The sequence below is a fragment of the Sciurus carolinensis genome, chromosome 8 (assembly GCF_902686445.1).
Source record: "Sciurus carolinensis chromosome 8, mSciCar1.2, whole genome shotgun sequence".
NCBI lineage: Eukaryota > Metazoa > Chordata > Mammalia > Rodentia > Sciuridae > Sciurus > Sciurus carolinensis.
The window spans coordinates 101,749,223-101,761,453 of NC_062220.1; the positions used below are offsets into that span (position 1 = coordinate 101,749,223).

The 12,231-nt window shown below is 41.9% G+C and overlaps 1 protein-coding gene and 1 non-coding gene across 2 annotated transcripts in view; both read left to right on the forward strand.

The window, feature by feature from the left end:
- Positions 1-1,499: 1,499 nt before the first annotated feature.
- The window catches only part of Blvra (biliverdin reductase A), a 39,639-nt gene continuing 28,907 nt past the window's right edge, over positions 1,500-12,231 (forward strand). Inside the window, exon 1 of the mRNA XM_047560973.1 lies at positions 1,500-1,688. Within this exon, the coding sequence (XP_047416929.1) occupies positions 1,515-1,688 (174 nt within the window). The 5' untranslated portion in view covers positions 1,500-1,514. The remainder of the gene's footprint in view (positions 1,689-12,231) is intronic.
- Positions 4,332-4,424, forward strand: LOC124992036 (small nucleolar RNA SNORD88). Its single transcript, XR_007110041.1, has one exon. It is a non-coding gene; the product is annotated as a small nucleolar RNA SNORD88 (small nucleolar RNA).

Below are 12,231 nucleotides of genomic sequence, written 5' to 3' on the forward strand. Positions count from 1 at the left end.
AGAATAGATTTGATCTGATTTGATGTTTTTTAAGGTCACTCTGGCTGCTGCATGTAGATGAGACAGTAGGGAAACCATGGAGGACACTGCTGTAATGACCCAGGTGGGAGATGATGGAAGCACAAGTAAGAAGTGGTCAGACTATGGGTATGTGAGGAAAGTCAAGTGAAGACAATTTCCTGGCCCTGGAGGGCAACCATAAGTCAAGGATAACTGAAAGGTTTGGGACTTAACCACTGGAAGGACAGAATTTTATTGAGATGGTGAAGAAAAGGAGAAAAGTAAGATTAGGGGGACAGATTTGGACATGGTAAGATTGAGACATATTCTCAAGGACGCAGGTGAGCAAAGGAGTAGAGAGGGGTTCAGGAGACAGGTCCAATCTGGGGATAAAAGCCAAGATACAAGACGCAACCAACAAAGCCTCACCTGGGGTTTAACAGAATAAAGGAGAGCTTTTTGTTGGGGGAAATGCCAGTCAACTTTACCAGTCAGACTCCCACCTTTGAGATCAGAGACCTCATTCCTTCATCCTAATCTCCCTCTCCTTGGTTTTCCCCTGGTCTCCCCGAGTCCTTGTGATACCTGAGGTTTCTTCGAATGTTGAAGTGTAACACCAGAGAAGCATGCCCAGGCAAATGTAGAGTAGAAAGTAAGAAGCTTTATTTAAAGAATAGTAAAACAGGCTTCTCCCGGGAGGGAAAAGGCTGAAGAAGTGGGATGAGGAAGTCCCATACCTTTTATACATCTAAAGTTTCCTTTATTCCCCTGCGTTTCCCCCTTATCTTGTTTATTTTCTCCCATCCTGCATATGTGACTGGGAGATGCCGGTGGGATGGTCAAAAGGTGAGAAACAGGTGGGCTGGAGGAGCCAAGGTGGAGTGATCCTGGCAAGAAGGGGGCTCAGGGTGCATTAATTAACATCTCCCTGTCTGCTCAGGAGTTGCTTCATTAACAACCTTTTGAGAGGGGCAGTATAGACAGGGCTCTGGGGGCAATAACACTTCAGTCTTCCAGGGGCGGTCTCCAACTTCCCAAATCAACTTCTGTTTTCTTGATCCGACTGGATTAACTATCTACACTAAGTGCCTGTCTTTGATTCTGGTTCTACTAGTAAGCTAGACCCCACAACTGCCCATTTGCTCCCTGCTTCTGCCCCTCCAAGACCCTGTTCTTGGGCCATTCCCTAGGAAAGTGTCCATTTCCTAGCCACCCGCAGGCAGGGAATCGCTACCCTCCACGAATCTACACTTCTCACTTTTACATAAAGGACAAAAATAAGCCTGTTCAGTTGAGCCTGGGTCACTAACCCAAAAATGTCCCGGCCGGCTCCACGTGGTGGAAGTGGAATTGACAAGAAGGCTGCGAAGCCCTCCACGCTAGGGTAAGACACGCTGTTAGCGGTCAGGCGACCCTGATCTCCCGTCGCCCAACCGACAGCCAAAGTTGGTGTAGTGAGCAGGTCAGGGCACCTCAACAGCTAGCTGGGCCGCTGAGCCCGCACAGCCAGACGAATGCGCGGGCGGGGCAGAGTCCCCTCCCTTTCCCCCCTCCCAGGCGCGCCAGCCCCACGGCCGGGCAGCCAATCGGAGCAGGGCAACCCCCGGGTCCGCAGACCCGGCTGCAGCGGCGGTGCCTGGAGGCTGCGCGGAGAGCTCCTGCTCGACCTCGGTACCCACTGGCCTAAGGTAAGGTGCGCACGGGAGGACCGCAGGCGGGCACGGGTCGAGGAGCCAGGGTGCGTGTCGGGGAACCGGGAACACGGAACGACGCGACTTGCATAAAGCGTTAGGGCAGAAGCTTTAAAGGCCAGAAGGAGGCCCAGCGCCAATCCCCGACCTGGGCCCGCGGCTGCCGGAGCCCAGGACGCAGTGGCGCCGCCTACCTAGTCCGGCCCTGCCCTGCCCAGGGCCCGATCCCGGCTGGAGGACACGAGTCTCCACGGGCCTTAGAGGGGCTTTCTCAGATAAACAAGACGCTTTAAAAATAAAAAAAAAAAATCTGTATTTCATTTTTAAATGTTATGGTTTCGATTTTTAGGTAGACCGTACGGGGTCCGGTGCAGTGTATGTGTTCCGCGTGGTCTAGACGGCTGGGTTGAGCGAGAGGTTCTACTGGGGACATCCAGCGTGGGGACTTGGAACTCTGCCCCTGACCTTGAAATGCCCGGGGGGTGGCCGTTCCCGGAAAGCGTCTTAGCCTCTCCTAGCCACACTTTCCTCTTTGAAAAGTGTGAAGTGTTTTTCGTAGGCATTGTTGTGAGGGATAAATGAATTAATGTTCTGTAGAATACCTTCTAGACATGAAGTGCTCTGGAATACTGCTGAAGAGTTCATATCCTACTTTAAAAAAATTTTGAGGCATCCTTTATATACTGTTTTGGATCCTGATATTTTTTTCACTTTACATTATGTCATATATGTCATGAGTTTTTCATCATATACTACTCTGAGATCTTGGGTATATGAAGCTAACATCTCGGTGCCTCAGTTTCCTTTTCAGGAATAGTATGTATACTCATACTGCTTGGTCGGATGGTTATGCAAAGTAAATGACTTAGTAAACCAAAGTAGCTTACAGCAGGGTTTTCATCATGGTAAAGATTCAACAAATGTTAGCTCATCATTATCTACCAAGCAAGCAATACTGTGCTGAAGGTACCCCCTCCCCATAATTACTGTAATTTCTTAGTATTATTTCCAAGAATTTTTTGAAATTACTAAGATACAGGATATTGATATATTACTCATTTTTGCATTGGTAAATATATACGTCCTTTCCTTACATTATTCATTACAGAAAAAACACTGAAGTCAAATGGTAGACAAAGTACTATAAGTGATAATTTTATTGCATGAAAGGTTCTCCAACTGCACTTGAACTTTTAGGAGTAATTATTAATATCTTTCTTGTTTTTCATACATATTCTTTCTTTCTTTTCTTTCTAATACTCTTTTTACTCCCTTGCAGTTAGCATTTGATTAAAAGTCAAAGATTTGACACACTGGGCCACCTCTTTCCCTCCTCCCACCCCTCTCTTTCTCTTTCTCTCTGAGACAAGGTCTCACTAAGTTGCCCAGGCTGGCCTTGAACTTTCTCCATCCTCCTACTTCAGTCTCCCAAATAGCTAGGATTACAGGTGTGTGCCACCTTGACCAGCTGGGTCATGTGTATTAACCACTTTGTTGTAATTGTATTTAGTTTTTATCTATACTTCTTATCATTCCTAATTTTTTTAAATAAGGGTAAAATCTGATAAAATACTCTAATCGCAATGGTCTTCTGTCTAGAGGCAGCACTGTACCAGAACTGGGGGCTGAATAGGGTACTTGTGCAGGAACTATGGCAGCACTTCCATTCTTGATTCTCATTGGCATATCCAGGAGTCTGTTTACATGATCATATAGATCACTAGTAATAAGTTGAACCATTTGTGTGTACCATAGTAGTACATTTAGGATTCTAAAAAAAGCTCATTTTTAGACACATATTCTGGAATTTGAAAAAGACATTTTCCTGCAAATAAAATGTCTTATTGTTCCTTCAAACAGTATCTGTTTGAAAAACTTTTCATTAATGCACAATGCATACTTTTTCATTTATGAGAAAAATGGAAACAAAACCACACACACACGCACAAAAAAAAAGTCCTGAAAGTTGCTTCTGTGACAACTGAAAATGTCTTCAAATTTAGTTACTTACTGGCTCTGCCTTATGGTAAAAAACTGAGGGTGAGCTCCCAGCAATGGAGTTACATATACACAGATATTTGAAAAGTATTAATACTCTGAATTATTCCACAAATGAATTAAGGCAGTTTACAACAAAGTCATATATAATATTAACAGATAAATATAAATATAAACAGATATTGGAAGCAGAGAAAAAAATGTAAACACAGGAAATGAGTATAAGGGGAAAAAAGAGCAGTGTGCCAGTGCTATCCAATAGCACTTTCCATGATGACAGAAATGTACATTTAATTAATTTACATTTAAATAGACACCTATGTCTGTGTAGTGGCTACCATACTGAACAGTGCAGGTCTAAATTGTTTTTTGTAGTTGCATCTCAAATTTGTCTCTGGAAAGGTAAACTTAGTATGTTATATGGTTCTTGTCATTTAGAAGTAGAATATGCTTAGCAATTTCATCCATCCATTCATTCATTCATTCATTCCCCAAATATGAATGACCTTGAAAGGAAGCAGAGCATATCCTGACACTTAGCTGTAAAGATAATTTTCTGTGGACTTTATTGTCAGGGTACTTTGACATATTGTCTTGCAAAACTCTCTTCAATGAAGGAATTGGGGCCAAGAAAGATGAAGTCAGCCCCTGTGATGTCCAGCACTGGGCTCTGACCACTCTTTGAGGACAAGGTGCCCCCCCAGGACCTTTGACACCTGGGGGTCTGAGGGGTCCTGGTAGGGGGTAGATTGGGGAAAAAAAAAAAAAGAAAGATAAAGTCAGTGAGTATGGCATCCTTTCTCTTTTCAGAATTTTGAGTAATTATACTAAACTTTATAGAAAATTTTAAAGTATATAGGTAAGCATTAAGAAACTAAATCATAAAAATTTTACTACTCAAAGACATAATTACTACTAATATTTTCATGTATGCATTTCCAGTTTATATTTTCCTTGATAGGTCTTGAAATACCCAGTTGCCTCCATGAAAGAGACATTCATTTGGAAGGTGAGGGTCACTCACCTTGAACTCTCAGGCAAGCACGTGGCATTACCTGGAAGGTCGCCCTTTCCCTGGTACTTCATCATATGTCAGTGGCCTGGCTTTGGGACAATGACCATAAGTGCTTGAGAGGGTCTTTCCAGAGGAAAGAAGAGGACTGTTAAAACTAGTCAGTTTTGCATGATGAGTCACCCAGCCTTGACATTATTGACCTTTGGAGCTGGATACTCTTTGTTGCGGGGAGGGGGGGGGTGTATTTGGGGAGGGGAGTGCCCTGTGCATTCTAGAATGTTTAGTGGCATCCTTGACTTCTAACCACTAGATGCCACTAGCACATTACACCCCCCACCCCTAGCATGACAATCAGAAATGTCAGTGAGAACCACTGAGTCAATGGAAAGCACTAAATTATTGTTGACATGCTCCAGAGAGTTTCAAATTCCCATTTGTGTGTGGGAGACAGTCTGAAATTGAAAGACAATCATAAATTAAGAAAGCTAATTTGTCCTAGATATACTGTTAATTTGCTGTGAGAGTTTGGTGGGCAAGTGTAACAATTAGGATCCTAACAGGAAAAAGCACAAAATGAAAGGAATTTTTGAGAGAACTCTTTTATAAAAGAATGGGCAGGATTATGGGAACCAACACATGGTAGTGAGGTACCCAGGGAAGAGGGTAGACCACCCTCAGTGGGCCGTGTTCCTTACTCTTGTCTGAAGAGACAGGAATGTGGTACCAGAGCTGGGGTGGGGTGGAGGCAGCTGGGGCACTGGAGGAGGAGCTGCCTTTTCCAGGTCTTCAGTGGCCATGACAGAATGCAGCCACTGCCAGAGCAGCCCCCTGTGGGACCAGGCAGGTGGGGTGCAAGTACCCTAGTTTTTCTCTTTCTGTTGCCCACCCTCTGATTCTCCATTGGTTAAACCCAAGTGGAAACTGAAGAGTGAAGGATGGGAGAACACGGGACAGGACAGGGGCTGGCAGAACCATCATCTAGCCTAAATACCTCGGGAACTTTGTGCCTCTTCAGAATGAAGGTTCTCAGATTCCACTTCTCTCTCTCTTTTTAAATTGGTGTATTATAATTATACATAATGGTGGGATTCCTTATGCCAAGTCTGTACATGAATACAACATGATTTGATCAGTGTCATTCCCCCTCCTCTATTTCCCTCCATTTCTCCCTCCCCTTAATCACTTGGTCTTCTTTACTGATTTCTCTTTTATTATTATTGTTGTTATTATTATTATTTCAATGACTGCATTATAATTATATGTATGTAGGCAGGATTCTTTGTGCTGTGGACATAGCATGGACATACATGTCTTACATGGACATAGCATAATCTGGTAGATTTCATTCCCCAGTACTTCCTCCTTTCTCCCCTTCCCTCCCTTTTGATCCTCTGAGTCTTCTCTGGCTCCACTTCTTAAGCAAGTACACATATAGTCTAGTGCTGCTTATGGCCTCTGGCTCTGTTTCATGAAGGAATGCGAGGTCATTCTGGTTTGTTTGGTAATTTTTTTGGCGGGGGGCAGAGGTTGGTACTGTAGGATATAAGTTGTTTGTTTTGGTTTGGTTTTTGTTTATTGTTTTTAATCATTACTATTTCAACTTGTGCTGTTTGGGGCATTAAAGTAAATATTTGCTGGAACCTGAGTAAATAGTTGGCTATTTCATTTACCTCGTACTTACTTGTACATAAATGTTTTTTTTTCATATAGCTTAATTCTTTCCCTTTTTCTGTCTCAAAAACTGTTTAAGAAAACCTCAGAGTTCAAAAGGACCTTAAAGTTTCTCACCTGAAACCTGAGAATTTGCCACCCCTTAACCAAACTGCCTAGGAAACAAAACAGTGAAAGAATACCAAATAAAATGATTTTTATAATTAATATCAAAGACACAAATAATATATTGTGAAATCTTGCTTGTTGATTTGCTAAAGAGAGAAAACATTATTTTCTCTAGGGATCTTTAAAGCCATAATTATTAGACTTTTAAAATGTTAGAAACAGAAGTTAGAAGTGTGGAAAATTTTCATTCCTTTAACCCCACTTGTGAATTGTGCTGGGTGTGCTCAGTTAATGCTTTCCTATGTACTGGGCCAGAAAGAAGTAGCCTTGGGACCCTGGAATATCCTGATCTCAGCCTAATTTTGAAACTGAGTTGTACCTTGTTCTACATCACTGGAGTTAATATGCAACTCTTTTAAAATGTGGACATACCTTCCAAGTTTAAGTACACTAGACATTTATTCCTTAGTAAGAGCAATTTGCCATGTTATATCATTTCCCTCCAATTATATCAGGATCACCTTTGCTAAAAGGTAAAAGCTATTGAAATGGTGATGAGGAAGAATAGGAGATCCTGGAGCAGAAGGGAGGGTCTGTTAAGGAGGGCTGGGGAAGAGGTGGCTTTTGTTTGGGTGATGGCGGGTAAAGCCAAGGACAAGGTCCAGGCACTTTTCCACTTGGAGCCTGGACGGCAGCAATTTCATAGCTCTGATATTCTGAGCTTAACCTAGTATACTTGTGTCTGTCTGTCTCTTGGAACCAGAGAGAGACAGAAACTGTTCACTTAACCAAGCTAAACACCCAAGAAAATTAAGCCAAAAGAAAACAACAACAAAATAGTATGTCAGCACTGAAAGAGAGTGTAGAGTCATGTAAGTTCATCTAAGTTCCTCTGTCCCCTCCTTTTTCTAGGTACAGGTCTCCAGTAGGAGACCACATGCCCAAGCCTTGATTGCACAGTTGGTGGGTGCCTAAACCAGGCCTAGAATTCTGGTCTCATGAGTCACATACAGGCTCTTCATCCCCCAGAAAGAGAGCTTGACTTTCTCTATCTGCGTGTATTGTGTTTTGAGGTCAGAACAAATGAAGGCTCAAACTCCAAGGCTGTTTAGCAGAAATGATGAGGAAGGTGGCAGGATGTGGGGCAGGGGGAAAATCTTGCTTTAAATTGCTTTTCTTTTAACTTTCAAGTGAACTACTGTAGCCTCAACTGTCATGTGTCATTATATAATTCAGGAACTAACTCAAGATGATTCTTCCCCTTCTCTTCCTTCCCCCACTTTGCCCCTAACTCCCCTCTTCCCCTTCTCCCCCGACTCCTGTCCTTCCCCTTTCTCTTTCTCCTTTTCCTCTTCCTCTCCCTTCCTTCCTCCTCCTCCTTTTCTATTAATTTTCTTAATTAATAAATACCATGTTTCTGGATGGGAAGGCTTATTTCACCCTATTTTAATTTATAATTTTGGTGCATTTATACTTATAGTCCCAGTGGAATTTTTTTTAACTTGTCAGAGATGTTGTAAAATTAATCCAGAGATCTAAGCAAGCAAAAATAGATAAGAATACTGAGTAAGATTAATGAGAGAACTTGAATGACCAGGTGCCAACACATTGTAAAGCCATAGTCATGGGAATAGTATATGAATCATAGGCCTGGGAATATAGGTTATAGCACAGCAGATCAGTGAAAGAAAGAATAACTACTAATAAAAATTTAAGTATAGAGTCACTAGAAGAAAGAATGAAATATTCAGTTAACAATGTGGAAGAGACACTGTATTTGGGTAAGAGTAGAGTCTCATGCCAAATGCCAAAATACAATTTAGATTGATTTAAAAAATTAAAATGTGGGCTGGGGATGTAGCTAGTAGTAGAACACTCATCTAGCTTATATAAGGCCCTGGGTTCAACCTGCAGCAACACACACACACACACACACACAAATTGAACTGGCCTGTAATCCCAATTACTAGGGAGGTTGAGGCAGGAGTATCTTAAGTTTGAGGCCAGCCTGGGCAACTGTGAGACCTTGTCTCAAAATAACGATGATGATGATGAAGACATTTTTTAAAAATTTAAAGCTAGGTTCCTCTCATTTCTGAAAGGACCCCCCTCTCTCCCTTGAGTGTGTCCCCCTTTTCTCCCTTTCTGTCCCTTCTAATAAATGCATACCTGTTACTCTGAAAAATCAAAGTTAAAAATATAAGGGAAAATAAAGAAGTTATTCATATGTCTTTTAGGAAAATGGTTCTAAAAATCATACTAAAAGCCAGACAACTTAAAGTGTTTTCATGTTTGACCATTTAAATATTAAACCATTGAAATTAAAAATATACCTAAACAAGCCTAAATCTTCTTGTTATAGGATTAGGTCTTAAATGATTTAGGATCTATTAAAATATATAATAAAATTTTTCCTGGATTCTGTTCAAACTTGAATGGGTCTCAGCAGGACACTGGGGAAGAAAGGAAAGAGATACGTGTTGGGCAGGTCTAGAGTATTATGCTCAAGTCAGTTTTGCCACTGTACAAAATACCTGAGATAAACAACTTATAAAAAAGAAAAGTTCAGGGGCTGGGGAGATAACTCAGTCAGTAGAGTGCTTGCCTCGTAAGCACAAGGCCCTGGGTTTGATCCCCAGCACCCAAAAAAAAAAAAAAAAGAAAGAAAAGAAAAGAAAAGTTCATTTTGGCTCTCTGTTTAAGAGGTTTCAGTCCATGGTTGATTGGTCTGTTGCTTTTGGGCCTGTGGCAAAGCAGTATATTTTGGTGGGAGCACATGGCAGAGGAAACTACTCACCTCCTGGTAGCTGGGAAGCAAAGGGAGAGTAGAAGGGAGAGGGTCCCAGTATCCCCTTCTAGGGCACGTTTCCACTGACCGAACTTCTACCCACTGGGCCCCACCTCCTCAAGGTCCCATCACCTCCCAGTAGCAACACAGGCTGGGACCACACTTTTAACACGTGGGCCTTTGGGGACATTTCAGATCCCAGTACAGTCAATGTTGAAAGGTGGAGACAGATCTCACCTGGTCTGGGGTTGCTGCTCCTGACAGTGTCATCTTATTATAGCGGGAGCTGAAGACTGGAGAGGAAAGGACGTAGGGAAGATCTGACTGGCTTCTGTAATTATGTGACCCTGGCAGATCTCACCAGTCACTCAGAACTCTCTGAGCACCAGTCAGGATGCCCTAGTAGTGCAGTTCATCACGGGTGGTATACCCCAATGCCTTAATGTGGTAGAATTTCTAGGAAGGATTCTTTCTCATGCATACACATCTCTTTAAACCTCTATCTTTTTTCCTTTTGTTTTTTCCAGATTCTGTGGGAGAACAGTAAAGTTCATAAGTAAGGAGAAGCTGTACTTATAAGTTCTCATTAGAAACAAATAGTATTAATGTTTCCAGGAGGACAGAAGATGCAGGGTAATTTAGTCATTTCCTCTGAGTATGGTTTGGGGGATGGAGATAGAAATGGGAAGCTGTGGAATTGATAGGTCAGATGATGAGTGCTTTTGGCATTTTGATAGCTGCCTTCATATTTAACTGCCTTCATAGAACTGGCACCCACCTGCCATCCACTAGAACAGCACAGAATGTATTCTTCACTGCACTTTGACCAATACATTCTGACAGATGATTTGATCCATCAGTCTGAAAGAATATCTTGGTGATATCATAATTTATATTCTGTGATCATGACTGAGGCCGAGTATTCGTCTACCTATTTCAAAAGTTACCTACATTTCCTTTTTTTGGAACCAGAGAGCACTGTAGAGCTGGGATAGAGCTGGAATCAAGTTCAACTGTTCAGCCTGCAGATGCAGGGCCTGTTTGACCATGGTTGCTTGGGTAGTTCCTGCTGACCCCAGGATCAAACACTAGATCCCCTCTGTAAGATTAAAGCTCTCTAGGTGAGTGTAAGACTGGTCCTGAAAAAGTCTGAGGACAATTTGGGATTTGCCTGTAGAACCAGAAAGTCTCGAAATGACAGGGCGGCACCACAAGGCCTTGGTAGTGAGACCATGGTTGTGAGACACTGAATACTATGGGTGTGGAATACCCTGTTTTGTTTTTCTTTTAAAATAATGAATTAAAGTCCTCTGGAAACTCAGCTAGGGCTGCTTTTACTTTCTATGAACTTCAGGTACCTCTCTTTTGTAAAATGGAATTAATTTTTCTTTTTTTTTTGCCAAGGTTATGAGGATTAGGTACAAAGCTGTTGACATGAATAGGCACACAACTGTTATCACCCGCTTCATATTTTGTGTATTTTCTTATCTGACACCTCGCTCACATGTAAGCTTCAAGGGAACTTAGAGTTCTTGTTTTTTTTTCTTTTTTTGTTTTTCTTTTGGTTTTTTGGTTCTGATTGGTACTGGGGATTGAACTATTGAACTCAAGAGCTCTTTATCACTGAGCCACATTTTCAGCCCTTTTTATTTTTTTTATTCTGAGATACTAACTTGCTAAGTCCTTAGGGCTTCACGAAGTTGCTAAGGCTGGCCTTGAACTTTCCATCCTCCTGCCTCAGCCTTCCAGGACTCTGGGATTACAGGCATGCATCACCAGGCCCAGTGGAACTTTAAGTTATTAAAGTAAAGCATTGAGTGTTGGGAGGGCGAACAGCATGCCCTCCAGGGGCCTTTATGGTCCAGACTATTGACCCTTCACTTAGTGCTGGCTCCTCCCATGCCCCCCAGCTCTCGGTGTATTAGTCATCATTCTGAGATTTTTTTTTTAATTTATTTTTATTGTAAACAAATGGGATACATGTTGTTTCTGTTTATACATGGAGTAACAGCATACCATTTGCATAATCATACATTTACATAGGGTAATGATGTTTGATTCATTCTGTTATTTTTTCCTTCCCCCCATCCCTCCCACTCCTCTTTTCCCTCTATACAGTCCCTCCTTCCTCCATTCTTGCCCCCCTCCCACCCACAGATGTGTCATCATCGGCTTATCAGCGAGATCATTTGTCCTTTGGTTTTTTGAGATTGGCTTATCTCACTTCACATGATATTCTCCAATTTCATCCATTTGCCTGCAAATGCCATAATTTTATTATTCTTTATAGCTGAGTAATATTCCATTGTATGTATATATACCACAGTTTCTTTATCCATTCATCAATTGAAGGACATCTAGGTTGGTTCCACAATCTGGCTATGAGCAACTATGAACATTGATGTGGCTGTATCTCTGTAGTATGCTGATTTTAAGTCCTTTGGGTATAGGTCGAGGAGTGGGATAGCTGGGTCAAATGGTGGGTCCATTCCAAGTTTTCTAAGGAATCTCCACACTGCTTTCCAGAATGGCTGCACTAATTTGCAGCCCCACCAGCAATGTATGAGTGTACCTTTTTTCCCCACATCCTCTCCAACACCTATTGTTGCTTGTGTTCTTGATAATCACCATTCTAATTGGGGTGAGATGGAATCTTAGGGTAGTTTTGATTTGCATTTCTCTTATTACTAAAGATGGTGAACATTTTTTCATATGTTTGTTGATTGCTTGTAGATCTTCTTCTGTGAAGCGTCTGTTCATATCTTTAGCCCATTTGTTGATTGGGTTATTTGTATTCTTGGTGTAGAGTTTTTTGAGTTCTTTATATATTCTGGAAATTAGTGCTTTATCTGAAGTATGAGTGGCAAAGATATTCTCCCACTCTGTAGGCTCTCTCTTCACATTGCTGATAGTTTCCTTTGCTGAGAGAAAGCTTTTTAGTTTGAATCTATCCCAGTTGT